The sequence below is a fragment of the Eretmochelys imbricata genome, chromosome 13 (assembly GCF_965152235.1).
Source record: "Eretmochelys imbricata isolate rEreImb1 chromosome 13, rEreImb1.hap1, whole genome shotgun sequence".
In the NCBI taxonomy this organism is placed as follows: domain Eukaryota; kingdom Metazoa; phylum Chordata; order Testudines; family Cheloniidae; genus Eretmochelys; species Eretmochelys imbricata.
Genome location: NC_135584.1, coordinates 10,271,742 through 10,297,922, shown reverse-complemented (window position 1 = coordinate 10,297,922; position 26,181 = coordinate 10,271,742). Strand labels below are relative to the sequence as shown.

General features: G+C 42.1%; 2 protein-coding genes across 2 annotated transcripts; one reads left to right on the top strand and one right to left on the bottom strand.

Annotated features, from left to right (window-relative positions):
- Window positions 1–2,447: 2,447 nt before the first annotated feature.
- PPP1R3D (protein phosphatase 1 regulatory subunit 3D) lies at window positions 2,448–4,762 on the bottom strand. The gene has a single exon (XM_077832029.1). It carries the CDS (start codon window positions 4,225–4,227, stop codon window positions 3,304–3,306), a length of 924 nt encoding a protein of 307 aa, XP_077688155.1. The 5' UTR covers window positions 4,228–4,762; the 3' UTR covers window positions 2,448–3,303.
- Window positions 4,763–12,181: 7,419 nt separating this feature from the next.
- Window positions 12,182–17,274, top strand: FAM217B (family with sequence similarity 217 member B). The gene is made up of 4 exons (XM_077831780.1): window positions 12,182–12,276; window positions 13,637–13,748; window positions 13,858–13,943; window positions 16,071–17,274. Exons 1-4 carry the CDS (start codon window positions 12,182–12,184, stop codon window positions 17,272–17,274), a joined length of 1,497 nt encoding a protein of 498 aa, XP_077687906.1.
- The last annotated feature ends 8,907 nt before the right edge of the window (window positions 17,275–26,181 follow it).

Genomic DNA, 26,181 nt, shown 5'->3' with positions numbered 1-26,181 from the left:
ATAGAAAATGAAAGATAAAACCTGGTGCAGTTCAAAAGACACTGAGCAGCGTGGATGCCTGATTGATTTTAAAAGTTTTGCATAGTTTGCCATAGGAGAGCTAGGAAAATCAAAATGAGCAAAAGAGCTTAGCTTAGTTTTGAAAGCCCTTGGCCTGTTAACACCCTGTCAAATAGGTACCAGCAACTGTGTGAAAACTTTTATTATTTTCAGCTGTTAGCTGTCAGCTGAGAAATTGTTGATTTAAAAAAAAAATTACATCTATTAGGACAGCAGATTCCTAGGGATTCTCAATTCAGCAAGTTCCTTTCTAAACAGATGTAGCAATGCAAAGGGGCCTTAAAGAGAGCAGAAAATCTCTCCTTCCTATAGGGCCTACTCAGTCAATGAAGAGTTGTCATAACAGCTCTACTCTGGCTCTCCTCCCAAACCTGGAAGGGGTAGTGTTGGGTGTGTAGCCAAAGTGCATTACAACAGTTTTCTGTTTTTCAGGACTCATAGAAGCAGGGCCCCAGCAATACCAAAAATATAGGTAGTTCAAAGGTGGCCTAAACGCACCTTTGCCATCTTATAAAATTCCGCCTATGAAGTAACTGAGAATCAGACCCCTTAGGCTATGCTACCATATTATAAACTGGGGGGGGAACATTTCATTAAAGAAATATGCTTTAAGATGTTTCCCCAATTGATCAGAATGTAATTTCATGAAAGAAAAATTGTCTATTAGGTCTGACCTGTGCAGTAATACTAGATATTTGATGGTTTCGAGCTTGCCAGCCAATTAAATATATTAACTTTAATAATCAACTCACGTTGAAAGGATAGACATTCTGTATGTGCTCTTATTATAGATAATACAGTTATTATAGAGAGCACCTCCTATACAAGGATATCAAAACCATTATAAAAATGGGTATTATTCCCACTTTACATAAGAGAAACAGATCATGGAGATGTTGAATGACTTGCCCAAAGTCATACAGAAAACCGTAGAAGAGTGGGGACAGCACCCGGATTTTCAGATTGCCACTCTCTGCTCTTTCCACCAGTCAAATCTCCTCCTAATGATACTAATTGGAATAGCTCCCCCTATAGGATTTTTATATTTGAAGATGTACTTAACATTTGGCAACCAGCAGAGGAGAGTGGGAAATGTCACTTGTCAATTTCAGCTGGTGGTTGACAGCTGAAACTTGAAAATGAGGAATTCCGAGAGTTACCTACAGACTTTAGGTACCAGATGGTACATTTAAAAGAGCAGTTTTAAAGTTCTTTGGTCTCCAAAACTTGCTGTATTGACCTATTATCCACTTTGTTAAAATCAGTGTTAGGACAGGATGTTAAAAGTGCTTAATTAAAAAAACAAACAAAGCTGATTAAGGTTAGAATGACATTTCCAGTCCAATTATTTTATGCACTTTTAAAAAAGTAATTGTTTCTTATTTATTTAATGAACTTTTTTTAAACAAAAAGCATTAATACTTTAAGTTGCACAGTAGCTGGATACCAATCACTTCTTAGGTGTTTAATGACATAAGGCTGCACTGCATAACTCAGGTGTGTGCGTATTTGTACTAGTATACACCTGGCTGTGTGTGTTGCTTATGGCCTTAATTTTCAGAAGTGATTAGTGATTTTGGTGCTTGAATTTTTCATATCCAACTTGAGACACCTTAAAGGGGCTCTGATTTTCAGGAAGTACTGAGCACCTCTCTTCTGAAAATCAGTCCCCTTTAAGGTGCCTTTAGCTGAGCACTCCAAATTCAGGCACCCAAGATCACGAGCCATTTTTTAATACTTAGGCTGTATTAACAAGGTATCTAGCTATCTGAGAAGTTTTTCACATGTTTTCATAACTGCAGATTTTATCTCCTATTTTCCAAACTGAAGACTGCATATATCACAAAATATATCACAAAAATTTTATAGGATCAAAGCCTCTTCAACAAAGAGGCAGAACAACAGGCTAAGTATGGAGAAAGCCATTCTCTCCAAGTGGTTGCTGTGTTCCCACGCCCATAGAGGGGAGACTTCTGCTTGTGGATCCAAGCAGACATGGATTTACCAGCCATGCCATTGTCCCTCCCTGAAGACCCCACTTTTTGCTAGAGAGGAGGGAGCCGATAACTTCTTGTTCCACTGGTCAGAAAAGATCAGAACTAACTAATTTTAGGATTCAAAATACTATGGTAATAGTTAGGGTACTGGAACGGAGGGCTAGCAATCACAACTCCTGGGCTCTGTTCCATGGTTCTGTAAACTGATTCACTGTGTGGCCTTGGCACTCAACCTCTTGTGTCTGTTTCCATTTGTAAATAGGCACAATTATCTGTCTCACACAGGGGCAGTGAGGCTTTTTTCATTAACATTTGTATTGGGCTTTGAGATCCTCAGGTGGAAGATGCAATTAAAAGTGCAAAACTGCTCTGGTTTTGTTTAGTGAAAATAATTATGCAAGAAAGGAACAAGCTTATATTTTAAAACTTTATCCAAAGAACGGCTTGAACCTCACCTTGAAAATATCAGGCCTTCCCCAAGGGGGCCAGCCTTATGGCTTAAGAAACACATCTTAGCAAGAATCACTCTGACTGTATCAATGGCAAGCACTGGAGATTAAAAATAAAAAGAGAAAGAAAAAGAATCAGGTTAAAACCTTATTTATGGGGACCCCATCAGGTAGTTTCAGATCAATAGTTAGATTTTGTTAAATAATAATAAAACCAAATATCAATATCAATATTTTTGTGTTTAAATAGGAATACAAATAATTTGGATATAAACATTGCCCTGCAGTGTTTGCACCCCAGCATTTGCAGCACTGGAATTATGCTCAAGAACCAGTGTAATACTACAAACGAAACTGTAACAAAAAAGTAAAGCTAACCTATTTTCCAGTGAGTTAAGTGCAAAAAATTAAACAGTATAAAATGGTGACAAAGAAGTTGGAATTTTAAACTTTTTTGTTTATGTAATCTAAAGTATTAATAATAACAAATAATTTTCCTTTTGATATATTTAGCCTGACACAGTGTCCCTTTGAGCCAGTTCTGCCCTGATTTCTGTTCTATGAAATCTCCTTGAATCCCATGAAGTCACCTGGCATGTAAATCTGTGCAGGTTTTGGCCCTTTATCCTTTCTGAGGCTCTTACAAAAAAGCTTCGTACAGATCACAAGTTGTTACTCTCTTATTTTGAAACATCTTTGCCTCTAGAAAGATTTCTGTGGTGTCAGAGAAGCAGAGAGGAACACCAAGGAAGAAAAGGCCACTGTAGCCATTCCATATCCATATATCTTCTTCTTGGTCAGATGAAGTGGATCCAGCTCTCCTCACATTCCCTAGGCATCTTGAGAAGGTGACGCCTGCAGGTGAAGCTGTAGTTCTTACCCTGGTTGTTATCCCAGTACTCCTGCCCATTGACACGATATCTCACTGCAAACTGGACTACAGAGCACAACTGGAGGAGGAAAGGAGGCATGGGGAGAAAGAAAGTGAAGACATCAGCTTGGCCCTTCCCATCCTCCTCAGGATTGCTGTTGTGCCAGTGAGCACACACTTCATGCACGCTCTTCCACTGGTTGAAGGTGTAGCGCACAGACACCTGCTTCTCAAAGGCCACATTGAGAACTTGGATAGTGCCACTGAGCCCCAGGTCTGAGCTGGTCACACATTCTAGACACACCAGCTGCTGATGAAGGCGGGTGGAGAAGTCCACACAGTCCACAGGCTGCTGGAAGTCAGGCACCAAGCACTGCATGGTGATCTCCATATCCATCTGGCTGCAGCAAAGGTCCGAGTTGATGGAAAGCCTGGAGAGGACATGCAAGGGGATGGATGGGTCCTCCCCAACCTGAAAGACTTTCACTTCAGCCAGCTCCAAGCCCAATGCATCAGCAAATCTCACCCGGTTTATGCGGCTTCTGCTGCACCCAGGAACACGGCATGGTGCTGCTGTATTTTTCAACCTCTCAGGGGAGGTGGGCAAAGACCTGGCTCGTCGGCGTATGATAGGCTGGAGATGTGGGTCACAGCTGACAGTAGTGCTGCTCTGAAGATGACTTGGTTGTGGCTCCCTCTTGGGTAGGGTGCTCAGACTGGCCCTGCTGCTACGCAGTGGCTGGTGCTCCTGCCGCCACCGTCCTGGACCCAATCCTTCTTCAGCCCTTAGCATGTTCTGATACAGATCAGAGAGGTAACTGGGGCTTTTCTGAGGGACACGTAGCTCCATTGTTTCCTGAAGGCAAGGTGATGAAGTTGATGCCGCAGCTACTGAAAACTGCCTCTTTTGTGACAGGGAGGGGGCTCCGGGATGACAGCAGTTGCGGAGGCAGTGACGGAGTATTTGAGGTTATTGCACTGGATGGTGTAACCAGCGTTGACTGAAGTGGTACAGGCTGTTGCAATGGATGACAGGAATCTGGAAGCTACTGCGCTAGCTGGAAGAGAATCTGAAGCTAATGCACTGGATGGAAGGATATATGTTGTCTCACTGGGTAGAGAATTCAAGGCTAAAAGGCTATTACACTGAATGGTGGAGTACTCAAAGCAGTTGCACAGGCTTAGGTGGGATCAAGGCTGTCACACTGGATACTGGTGGACTTGAGGCTGTCACGAAAGCTGGAGACAGTTGTGCTGGACGCTGGCAGATTCAAGGCTCTTGCACCAGTTGAGGGCGGACTGCAAGCTCCTGCGGTGGGCACTATGGGGTTCGAGGCTGTCACACAGACTCAAGGAGGATTGGAGGCTGTTATGATGGAGCAGGATTCGAGACAGTCCCACTTGACGCTGGATGGTTCGAGACTCCTGCACAGGCTAGAGGGGACTTGGAGGTCACTGGGCTGCAAGGAGGCTGTTGCACAGGCTGGAGCAGGTTGGAGGCTGTCAGGATGCCTGGTGGTGGAATCGATGCTGTATCACTGGCTGGACAGGGAGGAATCTAGGTCTGGGGGGGAAGAGGCGGCGCTGCAGCCCACCTCCAACCCCGCCCCTCCCACTACTCCCACTACTCTCCCACGGCGCCCGTCTGCTCCGGGCTGGTAGCCAAGACTCAGCCCCGCCACAGGCCGAGCGCTGGAAGCCGCCCAGCAACGAGGTCCCCGGGCGCTCAGGGGTGCAGCCGCCCCGCGCATCAGCTGACAGATGGTTGCAATCCAAATCTCCCTTGCAGCAGTTTGCAACAGGGGCACGCAGGCCACGCCCCCCTCTGACGCTCCCGTGCAACGCCCCGCCCCCCGTCTCCTCCAGTATGGTAGCACCTCCTCCCATGCAGCCTTCCCTCAGTGACCAATCGTACCACCGGGCCGCCCGCCTCTCGGCGCATGCGCATTAGCGGAAAGGAAGCCGCTGCGGCTTGGGCTGTGCCTTTCGGTTTGCCCGTAGGCCTTGGCGGGATCTGCTTGCAAGAGCAGGAAGAGGCGGGCAGGCGGAGGCGAAGGCGGGGCAAAGGGGGGGGGAGAGCGAGAGGAAAAAGGCGGGAGTATTGTAGTGCGGGAAACTGCTCCCTGTAGGGCACTGAGCATGGTGTGGGGACAGTACCGCGTGGCGCCTTGGCTGGCTGGGATGGGGGAGAGAAAAGGGGGGGAGGGTGATCCCGGTGTGTTTTTCGCTCCGCAGCGCATTTACTTTCCGAACGCTCCGGCCCCCCTTCACTTCAAGAAGCAGTGGGCTTGCATTGCAGCAGGGGCAGGTTAGGTTGGACATTAGGAAAAATTTCCTAACTGTCAGGGTGGTTAAGCACTGGAGTAAATTGCTGAGGGAGATTGTGGACTCTCCATCATTGGGGATTTTTAAGAGCAGGTTGGATAAACACCTGTCAGGGATGGTCTAATATTTAGTCCTGCCTTGATGGCAGGGGACTGGACTAGATGACCTCTCAAGGTCCCTTCCAGTTCTGTGATTCCCTCTCCCTGGAGCGGAGACAGCTACTGGAGGGGAAGGGGGGAGAGAAGGAGTGGCTGCCCTTGGGACAAGGGTGCTGGACAAGGAGGACGATAGGTAGGAAGCCAAGGCGGCTGCGATTGTGCCAGCGTGCTCATAGGACTCCTGTTCTGTCTGCGGCCTGATAGGCAGAGCAAGCTGCAGGAGGAGACAGCTGCTGCGTGTGCAGAGCAGGGGCATTTCTGCAAGTGTAAGTCACACTTGGTAGTGTACAAATCAGAGCATGCAGGCTTGTACTGTATGGCTTGCACGTGGCATAGTGATTACTTCTCCCAGTTTTCCCCATAAGAGTTCATCTTGACTTTCTTTTATTCTTTTAAGATCCTTCTAATCGTGTGTCATTTCTTCATAATTAAAAAGACTATTTCATTGTCAGCATGATTGCTTGTCAGAAAACAATATGTATGCCTGGACAGCACTGATTCTGGCAGTTTTTTGCCATCCTTTTTGTGTACAGCTGTGTTTTCGAATAGTGGCCTCTGCCTTAGGGATGAGCACATGGGTGGCCACTGGGTCAAGGGTAATCTTATACCCTCTTCATGGGCATAGGCAACACCTGGGGAAAGAAGTCTGTGCAGCTCAGAAAATGGTCCTTTCCTCCAAGCCCTTATTGGGGAAAATTGCAGTAACACAACACTGATATTCTTAATTTATCTCCGTTATCTGCTGCTACCACTTTCCCACCTTTTCATCTCCAACCAAGCTATGCCAAACATACTGTATACAGAAATAGGAGCGTAACAGAGGTGATTGTCTTTTGAGGAGACAGGGGAGGGAATATGCTGTTGGTCATCATGACCAATGTCCTGTAAAATGCCAGTTCAGAATCGCATGACATCTTGGTGCATATAACTGTGTCACTTGCTATGAGTCTAGGTGGCATTAGCTTGTCACCACATGCCAGCTTCAGTTACACTGTGATGATATTGCAACTGAAAAGCTTCATGGTACTGTTGCAGTGAATGGCATGTTATGTTCCTGTAGAAATTACCATAAAACTTCTCTCGCTGGGGGGCAAGGGGGTTAATTTAGAAAGGAGAATACCAGAATAAAGGAGCAAGTGGTATGTATACTTTCCCCCTCAATCTCGGAGTCTCTGCCCCTGCAAGGTGAGAACCTGCTTGACAGAAGCCTCAATGGAGTGAATTGAGGCAAGAGGAAAAATCATAGGCCTGCTACTGTGCTCCACCTATGTGGGAGGGGGTCAAATTTCTAACAGCTAGAAGGTTAAATGCACACTGGGACTCGGAGCGGTGTGTGGCGCAGGAGCTGAATGCTAAACTGGCACATCTGCAGCCTTGGATGCCTTTATACCATTCCACAGTTTGTCAGCTTTCTAAAATAAACTAGAGCTGTCAAGCGATTAAGCAGATTAATCCCATGATTAAACAATAATAGAATTTATTTATTTGAATATTTTGGATGTTTTCTACATTTTCAAATATATTAATTTAAATTACAACACAGAATACTAAGTATACAGTGCTCACTTTATATTTATTTTTTATTACAAATATTTTCCACTATAAAAAACCCCAAAGAAATAGTATTTTTCAATTTACCTGAAACAAGTTTTGTAGTGCAATCTCTTTATCATGAAAGTTGAACTTACAAATGTAGAATTATGTACAAGAAAGACTGCATTAAAAAATAAAACAATGTAAAATTGTAGAGCCTGCAAGTCCACTCAGTGCTACTTCTTGTTCAGCCAATCGCTCAGACAAACAATTTTGTTTACATTTGCAGGAGATAATGCTTCTGGCACATAAATACCTTGAAATGTCATCTACAAAAGTGTCTTGCAAATGCCTGTTCTCACTTTCTAGTGACATTGTAAATAAGAAGAGGGCAGCATTATCTCCTGTAAATGTAAACAAACTTGTTTGACTTAGCGATTGGCTGAACAAGCAGTAGGACTGGGTGGACTTGTAGGCTCTGAAGTTTTCTATTGTTTTGTTTCTGAGTGCAGTTAAGTAACAACAAAAATCTACATTTGTAAGTTGTACTTTCAGGACAGAGATTGCATTATAGTACATGTATGAAGTGAATTGAAAAATACTATTTCTTTTGTTTATTTTTACAGTGCAAATATTTGTAATAAAAAATAATATACACTTTGATTTCAATTATAACACAGAATACAATACTTATGAAAATGTAGAAAAACATCCAAAATAGTTAATAAATTTCAATTGGTATTCTGTTGTTTAACAGTGCGATTAAAACTGTGATTAATCGCGATAAATTTTTTTAATTGCAATTAATTTTTTTAAGTTAATCACGTGAGTTACCTGTGATTAATTGACAGCCCTAAAATATACTGATGCAGTGTTAGTAATGGGGTGAATAATGCTTCAGTCAAAAGTGTGTGTGTGTAGGAGGAAGGGGAGAGAACTTAATCTAAATGTTAAGTATATGAAATGTTCATTAAAATGAAAAATAAACCTCTTTCATATCTATCCCTCAACACACCATGAGAGAAGAGGCTAAGTAATAATGTCAGTGCAGTTAAGCCAGGTTAATTCTTTTCTTGTAATGCTCATGTGTGATAGGGTATGTATGTGTGGGTAAACTACAATGGGTTATTCCTGAAACTTAAATTGTTACAATGCAAATGCTGTTTGACTAGAGCAAAAAAGGTTGGCTTTTTACTTTTAGCATGAACATCCTCCAGTAATAATAATTAATAAACTGGGTAACATCTTAATATCCCTTAACTTTTTCTCAAAGGGTGGCTGCCAACCCATATCTTTTTAGATCTCAGTCTTTCCTCACAGTTCACCTGCTTCCCTCACTTCTACTGCAAAGGCAGCATCCTGCTGTTAACCCATCAATCAGATTTAAAGAGGGTTTCCTAATGGAGGTTCTTCCTTGGGTTCTTTCAAGTATGGCAGATGTACTTGTTAGACAAGCAAGACTAGTATGAATAATAATGCTGTAAATAAAATATATTATGGTTTTTCATATTTAAATGTTTTAAATCTGCCCCAGTTTCATACAAAAAAATCAATTCAAGCCGTGGTAGTTCATATGAGAAATGTGAAGGGTGAGATAGTGTGAAGTTTTCCTTTCAGTGGGAGCAGCACCTGGCTGGTGTTTTGGCCAGCTTTGGCTTTTGTTAGCTATTTTTACCCACCGTGTTTAATTTTGTATTTTTCTTTTGTAATTTAATTTTACGTGCACTTGTGTGTGTTCTTTTTGCCCTTGGGCTACCATTGCTGGTACCCTAGTGGTAGCCACCTCCACCTGCAACTTAAACTCTTAAATAAAACCTGTGCTCGGCAGCTGTGCGCTGTGTCAAAGATAACTCCTGTGTCGATTGCCTGTTTTTTTACAATTGTTCCCCAGGGCGGCCCACAAACACATTTGGCGCCGGGCCGACAAAAAGTTAATGCGACTCTGCACTGTGATAGCACCTGGGAGCCCCAGTCCTGGACCATTGTGCAAGGCAGTCTATAAACACAGCAAAAAGGCTGGCCTTGCCCTGCCTCTGAGAGTTTAGCATTTGTTCATTGACAGATTCTTCCAATAACCATTTCAAAGCTATTAGAGGAACTTGGATATTGCTTTGCAGCCGTTTTTAAGTTAGGTACCTTCCCCTCACTGATTTGATAATCTGGAGATCTTGCCATTATTTATTAATATCTTCGGCTGGTGTCCAAAGGCTCCAATTAAATTTGGGGTGCCTTTTTTTTTAGATGCTGCACAAATACAAAATAATTCATAGTCCCTGCCCCCAAAGAGCTAACAACGGAATGTATTTAACACTTAAAAGCTGTGTATACATTTACTCTCACAAAACAATAAAAGATTGCAAACAAAAAACCATAATTTATTATTTGTATTAAGAGGACAGGTGTGCAAGGATCTTCACGTGGTTTCTGCCCTGAAGCACTTATAGTTTAGAAGTTTAAAATGACAACAAAGGATGGAGAGAACAAATTATAGCAGAAAGGGATGAAATAGACAAGTTTAAATCCACATGATCATGTAACTCACTTCATGCAAATTTTTAGCAAACTTTTTTTAAGTTTACATTTTTATAGTTCACTTCTTTCAGGCTTTGTGGCAAAAGTGAATTTTTGGGAGAGAGTTAGACCAAGTTTGTCAAAAGTGACTTGATTTTCCATGGCTCAGTTTTTTGTGGGGTCCAACTTAAGACTGATTTTCAGAGATGAGTTTTCAGCATTTTCTTAAAATCAGGCCTCTTTAAGGTGTCTCAAGTTGGGCATTCAAAAAGGGAAGCATCCCAAATCACTAGCCACTTAGGAAAATTTCCCCACAGTGACTTGAAAAATAGGTTGTAGGAGAGTGTTCCAGGCATATTTGTAGAGATGGTGCAGAGATGTTTGTGTGTGGGGATGAAGGGATGTTAATAGTGGTGTCACTGGTAGAGCAGAAGGGGTAGAGGGAATGTGACAGACTAGTTAAGGACATTATTGACTGCCAAAATAATTGGCATGAATTAACAAGGGGATGAACATCTGCAGTTACCATCGCTACACTGGTCTTATGCCCCTGGAAATTCTGTATCATACTAGGAGAATCCCCAGCTGGCCACTTAGATCATCTTGAAGGCTGCTTTGTTAGCTGGAAAGGCACAAAGTACTCTTACTGGGAGCAAGGATCTGGTCCTAATTTTTTTGTAATGACAGTATTTCAGTTTTTCTGGTGGGACAGCTATGGGAAAGGGACAGACACAGACAGAAATCAGGGTAGGAATATTACTTTTAACTGGGCATCCTTGCCAACAGAATGTTCATCATTATACCTTTATAGAGTACCATTTAAAAATTATTCCCATCTGGAATATAATTAGAATTATTGAAACATTCCAAGTAAAATGTAATATTTACTAAAAGTAACAAAAAAGTCATCACTTTTAAAGCAAACAAGTGATGCAAAATTCTCAAAAGGGTGAGAGACTTGTCAAAATCTGCTCCCCTGTGGAACAGGGCCAAGAATAGATGAGGTGCAAATTCTGAGATGTTTCACTCTATCAGAAATTGCATCCCTTGAGAGGGCTGAGGACAAGTGGTTGAAACAATTGCTGAAGGATGGCAGAGAAACGCATCAGAAATCTCATCCCCCACGTGTCCTCTGTCCTGGTCCAAGGGATGAGATTTCTTATGGAGAGGAGCGAAATGTTTAAGAAACATGATCAGAACTAAGGACAGGTGAGGGGATGGAATTTTGGAATTGGTTGTCTGTCACCTGGAAATTACATCACCTCCCTCTCTTTATTCCTGGTCCAGAGAATGCAATTTCAAGGGAATAAGAGAGAGCATCCATAGACTGCTCCAGTCCAGGCATTTTCGATATAGAATTCAGACTTTACTTAGGATTTAATTTTGGAAGGAGGAGCCAAAAATGAAATGGATGTAGTGTTAAAATTTGCCAGTGTCTACAAATATATACAAGGTCTATGCATTTTTTTTTTTAACTAAAGGCTAGCTCAAAGGGAAAGCACAGGTGGCTGATCACCTGTTCCTGTTACTGTAAAAGCAGAGAGTTATTGGGAAATAACACTCAGCTCCACCCAATGCTTCTGTGCAAGAGGAAATTAAATCACGACGGAGCGTACGAAGGGTCACGGTTCCAGGGCTGCTGTGCATTTAAATGCAGCCCTCTACCTTTACAAGCGATCGTGCTGAGCCATGTTTGTCAACAGATTCCCAGGGGCACTCATGCTTTGGGATGGTACTAGCGCAGCCTCCCCTAATCCAGGGTATGGTAGGCAGGAGTGAATGACAGGCTGTGTCTGATAAATATTGCAGCAGCAGCCACCGAGCTTCCTCTAGAAAAGTATGCGTATCTCCCTGCTGTCCTTGACCCACAATGCTTTGCAATTCTAATGGCCAACCTATTCCTCAGGGAGGGTGGAGGGGCACGGTGCTGCTCTCCATTCAATAGCCCTGGTGGTGACAGCCCAACAAAGATCAGCATTAAGAAGATGAATAATGCAGCTGCTCCTTCAGCAAGCTTTGGGGGAGGGAAATGTTGTTTTCCAGTGCAGCTGGCTAGCTGAGTATTTTTATCCTACTGTTATAAAACATTAAATCACGTGTGTGTGTGTGGGGGGGGTGTGCATGGTGTTTGCTTACTGCATCCACAGGATGTGGTGGTATTTGTATCCACTCCGCTCTATCTTATAGGCAGAAAAGCTTGGAGTTCTTTAAGATTGTGGAAAATGATGTAAAAAAAAAAAAGGTGCAACTTGCAAATACTCTTTAAAAGGAATAATAATGGGACCAGGCATTCAAGATTACCTCTTACTACTGCAGCGAGGGACGCTGAAAAAGGACAGCCAAATCCATGAAACCCACAAAGGAATGGTAATGTAAGGAAATTATTTTTTCTCTTTGCTAGGGAAATATGTAATTATTGCAGATTAGTAGCTAACTGATTGTGTGATTCAGTGGGGTAGCTAGGATGACCAGACAGCAAATGTGAAAAATCGGGATGGGATGGTGGGGTGCGGGGGTAATAGGAGCCTATATAAGTAAAAGACCCCAAAATCGGGACTGTCCCTATAAAATCAGGACATCTGGTCACCCTAGGGCTAGCCAAGTTGTCATTTACTTCCTTTTCATGTATCTATTTGTTTAGTCACAACAGCACAGATGATCAAATAGTTTATGTGCAGGTCACAAAGTTAGAGGTGATTGTTTCCATGCTGGAGGGCCAGGGACTTCCTTTCATTATTTTATAACCCATTAAAGTGACAAAACATCATTTTTCCAAACAAAACACACTGTACTGACTTCAACTAAAAATGAGTACTATGTACTGACAGAAGTGAATTTTACTGCAATCCATCTGAAAGCAGACAGAATATGGTTGCTGTTTTGAAGTGACATTTTCAAGCATTCTTTTTTAAAATAAGGTATATTTCTCATTGGCAATGCAGATGCAACTTTTCTTATTCTTAGAGAATACATTATTTTAAATGTTAAAATTTTTTTTTTCTAACGTGGCCCCAGAGAGAGTGTCTCTGATTTATTTAAGGAACTACTCTCTGGTTTATAATGTCAAATTGTCCAGATCAGTAGTGCATATCATTCATTTTGAACATGTGTGGGATTTTTTTGCTCTTGATTTAAGCACCAACCTGTAATCACACAAAACTGTGAATTTTGCTTTGTGCCACTGTTGTGAAATAGCTTCTATTACTATTGTAACAAACTGCACATTCTGAGCCAAATTCTGCTTACATCCTCATGAGTAATCCCTTGAGCATCACTGGCACTATGCATATAAAAAAGGCAAGCAAGATTTGGCTTGCTATATTCTTACTACTGCATATTATTATCATTACTTAAGTTGTATTGTGGAACCACCTAGTCCCAGTCATGAACCAGCTCCTCAATGTACTATGCAAAACAATAGTAATATGGTTAATTACTGATGTTTGTAAATTGCTTTGAGATCCTCAGAAAGTGCTTTAAAAGTGTGAAGTATTACTGTTGAATTATCTATTTGTGAATTAAGCACTTATGTGGCATGTAAATTAACAGGGACCACCAAATATGCATGAAAAAGTTTGTGAAGCATAAATGAGAAATCCCATAAATCTAAGGAACACTTAAGTATAATTGACTCTATCTTTCTCGCCCCCTTTTTAAAACGAATCTGTACTGAAGCTGTGATTGTCAAGTATATTGTTATTTAATGACAATATCCTGTTTGTTTATTGCTAGTTCCAATGGTGGAAAGGGCCATCCAAGTACCAAAGGACTAGAGAAACCACTTCCCCATGTGAGACCTTCTTCCAGCAGATTAGGCAAAAGTATTTTAAATACCACGAAAAAGGTACATCAATTCAAATCCTTTGCATATATATAAAAAAATGTGCTTACATTTTATGTCAGATTTTTCTTTATTACAGTTTTAGGTACATATATTTACATATGTTTTCTAGACTTTCCATTGTGCCCAGGATGATAGTCAACCAAGTTTTCTTTACAAGGAAAGAAACAAGCTAGGTGAGGCTCATCAGCAAAACAGGTAAACATTTTTATATTGTCTATCTGAGGTCCATAGATTTTTGAAAGCTGCACATAAAAGACTTCAGGTGAAATACTGGCTTTGAATTCAATGGAAGTGTTGCCTTTGACTTAATTGGGGCCATGATATCACCCTTCATGTTCAGTTATTAGGAACACAGATTTTAGTTACCAATATTGGAATCTTGCTAGCCTGCCTCAAAGAGCTTTATAGTCAAAATCAGATTCAAATGAAACAGGAGACAGCAAGAGGGGAAAAAAGTCAGTTGTATGTGTTTATAAAGACAACATTCCCCAACAGGAGCCACATGCTTACCACCATTATTTCCTGTTCTAAGCATAGTTAAAAACTGATCTCTCCAGTTCACCTCATGATACCCGTGGGCAAATGGTGGCTAACATCTGTATTTACTGGTTTAGGAGCTAAGAGTAAAAGTTTTCTGGTTTTTAACCATTTAACCACACAGAGGGCTAGCTCCTCAGCTGGTATAAGTTAGCAAAGCTCAGTTGAAGTCAAGGGAGCTACATCAGTTTACATCAGTTGGTGATAGGGCCCGGAAAGCCTAGCTATTTTATTTCTGTCTCAGATCTTCTTGCAAGAGCCTGCCTTTTCCTGCAGATCCAAATTTGCTTTCCTATACCCTGCACTTTACATAAAACACATATTCGCAAAAAGAAAAGGAGTACTTGTGGCACCTTAGAGACTAACCAATTTATCTGAGCATGAGCTTTCGTGAGCTACAGCTCACTTCATCGGATGCATACCGTGGAAACTGCAGCAGACTTTATATACACACAGAGATCATGAAACCATACCTCCTCCCACCCCACTGTCCTGCTGGTAATAGCTTATCTAAAGTGATCATCAAGTTGGGCCATTTCCAGCACAAATCCAGGTTTTCTCACCCTCCAACCCCCCCCCCCCCCCACAAACTCACTCTCCTGCTGGTAATAGCTCATCCAAAGTGACCACTCTCCCTACAATGTGCATGGTAATCAAGGTGGGCCATGTCCAGCACAAATCCAGGCTCTCTCACCCCCCCCCCCTTTTTTCCCGGGGACACACACACACACACACACACAAACTCACTCTCCTGCTGGCAATAGCTCATCCAAACTGACCACTCTCCAAGTTTAAATCCAAGTTTAACCAGAACGTCTGGGGGGGGGGGGGGAGGGTAGGAAAAAACAAGGGGAAATAGGCTACCTTGCATAATGACTTAGCCACTCACAGTCTCTATTTAAGCCTAAATTAATAGTATCCAATTTGCTAATGAATTCCAATTCAGCAGTTTCTCGCTGGAGTCTGGATTTGAAGTTTTTTTGTTTTAAGATAGCGACCTTCATGTCTGTGATTGCGTGACCAGAGAGATTAAAGTGTTCTCCGACTGGTTTATGAATGTTATAATTCTTGACATCTGATTTGTGTCCATTTATTCTTTTACGTAGAGACTGTCCAGTTTGACCAATGTAAATGGCAGAGGGGCATTGCTGGCACATGATGGCATATATCACATTGGTGGATGTGCAGGTGAACGAGCCTCTGATAGTGTGGCTGATGTTATTAGGCCCTGTGATGGTGTCCCCTGAATAGATATGTGGGCACAGTTGGCAACGGGCTTTGTTGCAAGGATAAGTTCCTGGGTTAGTGGTTCTGTTGTGTGGTATGTGGTTGTTGGTGAGTATTTGCTTCAGGTTGCGGGGCTGTCTGTAGGCAAGGACTGGCCTGTCTCCCAAGATTTGTGAGAGTGTTGGGTCATCCTTTAGGATAGGTTGTAGATCCTTAATAATGTGTCACACTAAGGTGCCACAAGTACTCCTTTTCTTTTTGCGAATACAGACTAACACGGCTGTTACTCTAAAACACATATTGTAAGTTATGTACATCAAAATGGTCAAACCATGAAATGGGACATTAGGCAAGGTTATTTCTGCCAGCAGATATTAATTTAATCTCATTCATAGATTCTCAAGTCATACCACTTCTCTTATCTTTCATTTTCAGCTTTGACTCAGCTTGTGGACACAACTGGGGATCCAGAGGCTGTGGAGTTAGCAAGCCCTGGGGTAGTTGGAGTTCCAAAGGGGTTCAATGATCTAACTGTAAATGCTTTTTCTTTTCATATAGAATGATGAGTGTTTGCACATCACTGTACAAAGTACGAGGGGCAAAGAAGGACCTCAAGGAAAGAAAGCAAAGTGAATCTGGACTATATAGAACCCCTTCCAATTTGAAGGGGAATTCACAAGGTGGCTCCAGTAGGGAAGAAGATGGACTGATGCAAAGATTTTATTCCAATCAAAAAGGAGAATCTCAAAGAAGTCTTGGAGAGCATGTGACTGAAGCTGTCCCTTGCACTTCTAAACATCCAGGGACCTCTGTGAATGAGATGCTTCTTGACTTTGAATCAGTGAGAATTATTCAAGAGAATGCTGCTGAGGACAGTGCCAGTGACCTTTCTGACTCAGAAAGAATTCCCATTCCCCCTTCCCCCTGCACACCGCCGGAACTCAACCTCCGAGCTGAAGAAATTGACCCAGCATGTTTTGAACACCTCTTTGATGCGAGGTATAAAGAATCAATGTATTATTATCCTGACTTCCTCCCACCCCCTTTCAACTCCTGGGACCTGCAGCAGCTGGCAATGTTTGTTAACACAGAGTGTAAATCAGAATCTCGACCACAGCCAGCAGGATTTCTTGAGAAATATATCGATCGGCTTTTGCAGCTGGAGTGGCTGCAGGTGCAAACTATACAGAATGAGAAAGGAAAGACAGCCAAGGCTAGGCCTCAGACGGCTCCTAGTATCATTCGGACGCTAAAAAGCCCTGGCAAAGGCAAATCATTGCATAGCCTTTTGCCTAACAAGCAATTAACTCCCCAAGAAAGTGTTATAAAGCTCCCCACCAGCCTTTCAGGTCACAGAAGAGATGTACACTGTGAAGAAAATAGCCAGTTAAATGCATATCCAAGTCACTCAAAAGTTGCTGAGGTGATGGGTGGCACGTCATCCCCACAGAGACGTGCCTATGAAATGAGGAATGAGGTAAAAAAGAGGTCAACCTCCAAGCAGCAACTTCTCAATATGCAGCCCTGTGCAAGCAGCTCTAAGATTCAGGATGTTGGTATTCAGGATGTTGGTAACATTAGACCCCTCAAACACTCCCCCAAGTTCCATAGTTCAGCTGCCCCCATCCAGGGGAGAAACACACAGGCATGTTCAAATCTGAAGAATGGAAATGCTAATAATTATGTTCCTTCCAAGAAACCAACAGGGGACCGGAAGTTAAAAACAAATGGTGTGAAGCAAACATCATGTGCATTTAAATAATGAAGAATCATTTATTAGTAATTTGGCAATGCAATGCTGACTGCTGGAGAGCGGAGGGGCCGTGGTTTTTCCATCAGGAAATCCTGTAGAAAATTGTTCTTGATGCAAATTTCTGCACATTGGATCTTAAACTGGGCCAACAGGTAATATTTTTCTCTGAAGGCAAATGTCTTCCACTGGTCTTTCCTCAAAGGGTTGACACTTGCTTATGTAAGAGGATTCTATCTATTAAGGTTAGGAAAACATAAAATGTCTGATTTCTTGTCACACTGACACCCATGTAACTTCACTGACTTCAGTGGAGTTACTCCTGATTTACACTGGTGTATGTGAGAGAAGAATCAAATCCATACATTCTCCATTGAGCAGACACACATGTGTGTCGTATAAGGGGAAACAGATTTGCTTTTCTTTCTGATGGAGAAGAGCTTAGTTGATTTTAAAAGATAATGGAACTGGCCAGGCTCATCTATGCAAAGTCAAAGTCTCTCATTCATGAGGGAAGAGCAGGAAATCGGACTGTGAGGAGCAGAGAGAAGAGAATGTTTTGAAGTAATCTTCCGAGTCAGAAGAGATTCTACTAGTTAAAATCATACCACTGCTAAAGGATTGACATCTGCTCATCTAGGTACAGGCAAAGAATATGGCCTGGATATTTTTATACAGCTACCTTTGTTGTAGTGTTAGACCATTTTCCTTAAAGTCCACCTTGTAGGTCTTGCTGTTTTGTGTCATTTAGAAGGTGATCCTCTTCACGTTTTGAACTATTACCACTCAAGAAAGAGATCTTGGAGTCATCCTGGTTAGTTCTCTGAAAACATCTGCTCAGTGTGCAGTGGCAGACAAAAAAGCTAATAGAATGGTAGGAACTGTTTGGAGAAGGACAGATAAGACAGAAAATATCATAATGCCACTATATAAATCCCTGGTACTCCCACACCTGGAATACTGCAGTTCTGGTCACCTGTAACAGAGTGCACTCACCTCTCGTCAGTGCCCCCTTGGCCAAGTGCACACACTTGCACACTCTCGCTTTCTGATAGTCCCTCCTCTGGGATAGAGCAGCACCCCAGGGCTCCCACCCTGGAGACAATGTCTTTGCCCTCTTGGGACTTCCTGGCTGCAGCTCTCCATCTGGGTCACTATAGTTCAGTTCCCCCTCTGGGGTGCCTCACTGTCCAGGCCACTTCCCCCCAGTGGCTGATGGGGGATGAGGTGGGGGGACCCAGGCTCACTCACTACTCCGGGTCCCAGCCCAGGGATCCTGTAGATCGCAGCCATCTGCTGTGTCCCTTTAACTATGTTGTATGGCTTCTATAATTCCCTGGGCCACTTCCCCATGCTGTCTTCACCTTTATCTCAGGGCCTTGTCCTAATGGAGTCCCAGCAACCAGCTCATAGCTCCTTCTCACTCTCCCCAACTTACGATAGCGCTGCCCTGTCCGGGCTTCTGTAGCTCTGTCAGCCCACCACATATCACCCACACTCCTACAACTCCAGCAAGGAACTGATCTCCCTCTGGCTCTGCAGCTCTTCTTATACGAGGCTGCTGGGCCCTGACTGGTTGTATCCCACACAGCCACTCTAGGCAGCTTGGAGGACCCTCTCCACTGCCCTTTTTTGGGGGCAGGGTGTGGCTGGGCCATGAGGCCTCCAACAGGGGACCACAGAGGGTTTGGTATATCCTGTCACATCATCCCATCTCAAAAAAATTATTTAGAATTGGAAAAAGTACAGAGAACGACAACAAAAATGATTAAGGGTATGGAACTACTTCCATATCAGAAGGACTATAAAGACTGGAACTGTTCAGCTTAGAAAAGAGATGACTAAGCGGGGGATATGATAAACTTCTATAAAATCATGAATGGTGTGGAGAAAGTGCATAACGAAGTGTTATTTGCCCCTTCACAAACAAGAACCAGGGATCACCCAGTGAAATTAATAGGCAGCAGATTTAAAATGAACATAAGGAAGTATTTCTTCCCACAGTGCACAGTCAGCCTGTGGATCTCGTTGCCAGGGGATGTTGTGAAGGCCAGAAGTATAACTGGGTTCAAAAAAGAATTAGATAAATTAATGGAGGATAGGCCCATCCATGGCCAGTAGCTAAGAACGTCAGGGACACAACCCTGTCCTCTGGGTGCCCTTAAGCTTCTGCCTGTCAGGAGCTGGGACTGGATGACTGGGGATGGATCCCGTGATAATTGGCCTGTTCTGTTCATTCCCTCTGAAGCTTCTGATACTGGCCACTGTCAAGGGACAGGATACTGGGCTAGACGGGACTACAGATCTGACCCTATATGGCCATTCTTCTGTTCACTCTCTTGTGATTGGGCCCTTTATCTTGAAAGCTCCTGTTCATTCTCAGCTCCTAGTGATGGCAATGGAGGTTGAAGTTACTGAATAGTTTGCAGGACTGGGCCCACAATGGTTTAGAGAAAAAATGCATCTCTTCCCTTTCCAGTAAAGATAAGTTTGTTGTAAGACAACAGCCTGGTCTTGTCTACATAAAATCACATTCTTACGTGTGACAATAATTGGATTCAAACAACCCTTGAAAATATTTCCGCCCCCCCAACATTGGAAGCAAAATTAGGCCCAGTGGAGTAATGTTACCATTTCCCAGGAGCAGGAATGAGTTAAAGCACAGCTATTGCAGACTTCTCACTTCAATCAGCTCCTCTTTCATAGCTTTAAAAAGAGGATGTGACTGTCATGCTGGTGAGAGGTGAACTGACAGCCCTAGGGAATGAAGCTATTGGTCTACACAGCCTGGGCAGTGAGAGTGGCAGTCTTCCCCTTTCAGCCCTCCTCTCCAGGTCTGTCTCCACTGTGGTGATTCAGTGTTTCAGACCATTCTTCCCTCTCATTGCTGGGGCTGCCATTTGTGGTGGTGGCTTTCATGACATGGACACCTGTCCCTGGGAACTGGAGTCTGTCTTTTTCATATCTTTCTTTAGTGTGATTTCTCCTACCTGGTCAGCCGGGAGAGATGACAGTTGTCAGGAGCAAGATAGCTGAAGAATTATGGTAATTACACATTTATTTCAATTTCTAGACCAAAGACACAGAAGTAACCATTGCCCTATACCTTTGAAGTTACTGTGTCTTGTGGCATTGCTTTCCCTAGCTCTAAAGAATTTCTTTGGCTAAAACAAAGTGATCAGTGGATAGAAACGATGGAGGGTTTGGTGTAGCATTTTTCTAGTCGATCTGGGACAGCTGTAGATTGATTTTAGGTTACTCCTTCCTTGTCCAGAATGTCCCACATAAAATGGCTGAGGAAACCTTCAGGCTCATATGTATGGCATCTATAATGATCTCTTAAGCCTTTTGTGTTGCCTGAACCTTTCCCCCCTCTCCCAATCATTTATACTCAAGGCCCTTTTTCCAGCCTACTCGGAAAATGTCTGAGAACCGGACAACTGGCTTATGGCTCTGTTGCGATTTCCTCTCCCTCTTCGCACAAACTTTCTAGATGAAACTTCTGTACTTTCTGATCAGTTCCACATCTCCTACAAGGTTTGAAGAATAAGGAAAAATGATGGATCCCATTAGATTGTGGCCTGATTTTCAAATGTGCTGAGCTCTGCAGCTCCTGTTGAAAATCAGGCTACTGGGGAGAGGGTTTAACATGATGTGTTCTACATGCTTTCTGCTGAAGCACTGATACATCTTTAGCCCCTTTTCAATCGCTTACATACATCTCCACCTACAGTCCGTAGCACTGGCCTGCAGTCCACTCTACTTCACCTTGTTTGGGTTCCAATTTCAGGAGTGGGTGAAATGACTCCATATCATGAAATCTGCTGTAATGTGAATCTGCAGAAAGTAACTCTACAGCCAGGATTGTGCACTGTTTCAGGACCATATTTGGGCTGCAGTGTTTGTTTTGGGAGAGTGGAATTCTGTGAAAGACAGGAAAGTAGAGAGATTAGCGTAACAGCTACCAAAGAATTGTAGGATGAGATCATCAGCTGGTGTAATTCCAAGCCCAGGAAATGACACAGATTTACGGCAGCTGAGGATACAGCCCTGCCTTTTCAAAACAAAGGAAAAAAATCTGAAAAAAGTTTGATACTTATTTTTAAAGAAGAAAATATTTATATAGCAGATGCTAAACTTCTGCTCCAGGGACAAGCATCAGAGCTGTTACTTGACATATGACTAAGTCATGACTCTTCAGTAGCTCTTGCCTATTATGGTTTACATTAAGAAGCTGTAAATACAAGAGAACAAATTAAGCTATTTAAATTATGTTGCTATTGGTTGAACTCGCTATCTAAAATGCTGAGTTGTTTCTTTTTCGACATTGTGTGTTGCCTGACTTCAGCTCTGTAAACTTTTATAGCATGTATTTATAAGTACTTTGGAAAGATGAATGTTCATAAAAGTAGTAATAAAATAGAATATTTTACGGTACATTCCAAATGAAGTCATATGCTCAGGAATAGTTTGAGTGATTTTTAATGTTGTCTTCCTAGTCAACTCTAGGCCAAACATGTGCATCTCTGATAGAATGATGGAAGAAAAATCACTTTAAGATATCATAGTCTTTCCATTTTTAATAATCAAGCCAGGTTGCAATTATTTTTAAAACTACTGTAGTTGCATGTCATGACTGCATGTAGTCAGCTAAGGTGAAGTTCAAGTGCCTGTGCCCAAAAATCAAATAAATTGGCTTTATTAGAGGGGGTACTACCAGCAAGCTGCAGTACAACCCTTGTATCTGCTGGTCCATCTTTTTTCAGAGAGAGCATGACACTCCGCCTTTTGGCTTAAAGGGTCTTGAGTCCAAAGGGTGAGTTTCATCCTTTGGGCCCAATCCTGTAAACGTTCATTTGTATGAGTACTCCTTTACTCACATGAGTAATTCCCTGGAAGTCAGTGAAAGTACTCAAGAGTAAGGATTACATACATGAGTGAAGGTGTGCAGGAGCAGGGCCATAATCATTAATACTTATTTTAAAAGCCAAATTCCAGTAAAACCAGGAATCTGTCTTTCAGTGAGTATTACGAGAAACAAGATTCTCCTCTGAAAAGTGACTATATAAACTGCACTTATTTGATCGTTTGCATACACAGTTACACAAGTTAAGTATCCAGATACAAGTTGGCACTGACATTTTTAAAAGAAAATTTGCTATTAAAGTCCTTAGCTTTTAGCATTGAGATCAGTGTGGCAGTCTACACCTCTAAGAACCATTTCAATCTGCTTTAAACAGAGCTATGGTAGTTTACGCTGGAAGGGCTGGAAAGCTTTGTTTTTAAATGAAAGCTTGTATTCCGTAGTATCTGAATCTGTCACAGGACGCCAAATAAATTCATCAAGCAGGTAAGAATGGTGATGCCACTGGTGTAAGTCATAACACTTGTTAAATTACTAATAAACACAAAAGTCTGGTCTCCTGTTATTCCTAACAAAGCCTCCTTTCCCCATTTATAGAACTAAAGTGTTGTGTTTTCTCTAAACAACAATTCTTACATTATTTATTTTTAGCACCATGTAATGGGTCCGGACCAAACAAACTAACAAAGCAAATATCCCCTTTAAGAAGGTCTCAGGGAAAGAAGCAATCTTAACAGAGTTCATAAGGTCCTTACCTCAGATCCCTGGTTCAGAGCCTCCAAAGTTAGTAAGGAAACAAAATCTCTGGTCTTGCCCAAGAGGAGGCATTGAGACCACAGCCTACATAGCTTCTAACCCCCTTCATCCTGCTCCAGTTCCTTTTCTTGTTTAAATAACTCAACCCCAGGGCAGGGGGACCTTGATTACACCCAAACTAGTTTGGTTGTAGGCTTCAGCCTGTTCCTTAAAGGCATAATGGTTCCTCCACAGACCAGCAGATGGTGAGATTTGGACTTTATTCTCCAGCCCTTACTTGAATTTGATATGGAAGCCATTTTTTGTTTTCCTCCTCTTCTTCCATTTTAACTTGTGCACACACTGGGCCTACGATGAATGCAATCATTTATGCACAGGCTCAAAGTACACACTTCACTCATTTTGTATACACTTTTCGGACTTTTCATTCAGGGATATAGCCTTCAGGATCACAAGTAGAAAAGGAACAGACCAGTTTTTATTGAACTGAATTTATTGTGTTTGATTTTAAAATCATTCCTGTTTTTTATTGTTGTTACATTATGCTTATGTTAATGTCAAGAACACCCTTTGCAGATAATCTTAAAATTCAAAGATTTTTTTGAACATCAAATTTATCATGATTTGGAATATTTTACTAAGGTGATTTATCACAAGTTTAGGGAACCCAAGGTTCTAGCTGTTTATTTCCTTCTGAAATGAATACTCTGAGGTTTCACTGTAAATGTAGGGGGAGATTCTGCTTCCAGGTAAACTGATATAAACCTACAATAACGTCATTATCTTAAATGGAGTTACTCTGAGTTCAAACTAAACAGAATTTGGGCCCCAAATATTTTTAAGCACAAACATTTCCTTATCTACATTACCAATAATACCTCAAATGATTAACATTTAAAAATGTAAAACCAATTTGCTTTTTTCTATTTGTACATGTGTTTTTTTTCTGCATTTCCCTCATCTTGCGCAATGAAATTAACTTTTGCTTGTGGTCAGTTTCCCATCAATTTAACATTGATGTTCCAGTCTAGTAGTCCCTGCTTTTTATTGTACTAGTGAATTCAAAGCCTAACCCCTTTATATAAGTATGATGGCCCTGTTGAGCCACTGCTACCCCTCTCCCATCACATGGGCAAGCTAACCAGCCGTGGAGGTCCAAATCCCAATCTTCCAAAATTTAGCATACTCTGGGATTTGAAGTCCTCTAGAGTGTAATGGACATTGCAGGTTAGAGGGCACAGAGCTACATGGGAGTGGGCAGTGGCAGTGCTTACTACAGAGTCTGGAGATTATCTTTAAAATTGTCAGAGAAGATTGATGCTGGTCGTGGGGCTAGGGAGAAGAGGAAATTGCTAACTGGCGCAATGGAACTATTTGGCACATGGGTACAGTTGCCCAAAAATGTTGGGAACCACTGACCTAGATCACAGCTAACAAGAATCACTTGTAACTCTGTATCCTGCCCCAGCCTTCACTCCCCTAATTACTCTCCACCACATAGAATAACTCTGTATGGGCTTGATCCAAAGCACATTGAAGTCAATGTAAAAAATCTTATTGGCTTGAATGGGGTTTGGATCAAGCCTTATATCATTAAGATTTCTTAGATATGGCCTCAGTCCTAGAAGATGTTGAATACCTGCTACAAGGTGCTGAGCGTCCTCCATTCTTGTTGGATTCAGAGGGACCTAAAGGTGCATAACACCTCACCATATTGACCTTAAGAGCAGAAAAGTCACACCAGAGCATGTCAACGTGAAAAGGCCAGAACATCTCACAAGGATCTATATGTAAAGAAAATCCTCTATGTATGGATCTCCTCCTTCTCATGTGGAATGGAGGATGTCAGATGCCTTATCAGCACCCTTCCTCCACCTTCCCCCCAACCACACACACTTTCTAGGCTCCTGTACATCACACACACCTCGGCAGGAAATTGACCTGGAAGTCAATACAGCCTGGAGTTCAACTTCTGAATAAAGAATGTTCACACTGTAGAACCCCCACCCAAGAGCAGGGGTCACAAGGGAAGAGCACGGTACTGATAGAAGAGCAGTGAAGAATAGCATGGAGGAGGTGTAGAAGCAGAATGGAGTGGGAGCATCTGTGTGAATGTCCCCCTGCCTCCATCATGTTCAACATGGGACTCAAGGGATACATGCAGAGGCTCATTGATGTTTTCTTCCCTCTGACCCCATACTGTGGGAATTTCTGTTTTTATAAGATAGAGGAGTGACTTGGCTCATAAACAGTACTGCATATAGGATCTGATTTTAACTTTAATTCATCCTTGTGAGCTGGACCTGTCATATAAGAAAAATGGCCACAAAACAAGTACAGTAGCCCTTATATATATCCTTCAATAACCTGGCTATTTTTGCCCACTTAACTTCATATTTCCTAAACTTTACCTTAAAAATCAAAACCCCTGCATGCTCCCTTTGTATGTGATGGTCACTGCTGTTTCTGGGGCAATTTACATCTTGACTCTGTTATTTTGAGGATCTAGTACTAGCTACAGAACTTTTTCATGGTGTTTTTGATGAGAGGGGTTTGTAATATTCAGTGTACAGTGCCTTTTTCTGTGTCTGTAAAATAGATAAAATTTCTACGATGTCGTTTAATGACGTGATTTTCAAAGGTTTTGAATATCTGCAGCTCCCATAGACATCAGGGAGATGTGTGGGTGTTCAGGCTTCCTGAAAATCAGGCCATAAATGTGATGTATATGAAACAATAGTAATATGTTAACTTTCTGATAACTTTGTAGCCTAGCTTCCTGTGTTTAGCAGATGTTTGGTTTTGCTAGTAATAGGAAAATGATCTTGCTAATTCAATATATATACTGTCCATTTATTTACATAAAGGTGTGATACTGTACCTTTGTCATTTTTATGTATTTTTTTCGTCAGCCACAAGGTGGCAACCACAAGTTAATCTTTGATTGCCTGTCCACCTGAAGATCCTCAAATCAGTGGGAGGAATTTAGTTTCAGTATTGTGAAAATGTGTTGATTGAACTTGAAAAATAAACTACCCAATCCAATGGCCTTCACATGCTCTGTGATAGCTTCACAGATACTTAGGCCCTGATCTTGCAAGCAAGTGAAGTATAAGCGTTTGCAAGGCATTAAAAACAGTTTTTTGGAGCCGCTGCTAAGTGTGGACAAACTTGTTTTGCTTAATTTCAAACCCATTCAAGCATTGTGGGTTCAAAACTTCTGCTCAGAGTGTATATTATTTGGGAAAAAGAGGAAATTATAATGCAAAAAATAAATCCACTGGGCCTGATTATTCTCT

Bases quoted from the DNA above. Each gene is read 5' to 3' on its own strand.
- FAM217B (XM_077831780.1), top strand. From the start codon at position 12,182: ATGGGACCAGGCATTCAAGATTACCTCTTACTACTGCAGCGAGGGACG. The intron at 12,277-13,636 runs GTAAGGAAATTA...GTTTATTGCTAG, and splicing joins ACCCACAAAGGAATGGTAAT to TTCCAATGGTGGAAAGGGCC. The intron at 13,749-13,857 runs GTACATCAATTC...TATGTTTTCTAG, and splicing joins TTTTAAATACCACGAAAAAG to ACTTTCCATTGTGCCCAGGA.
- PPP1R3D (XM_077832029.1), bottom strand. From the start codon at position 4,227: ATGGAGCTACGTGTCCCTCAGAAAAGCCCCAGTTACCTCTCTGATCTG.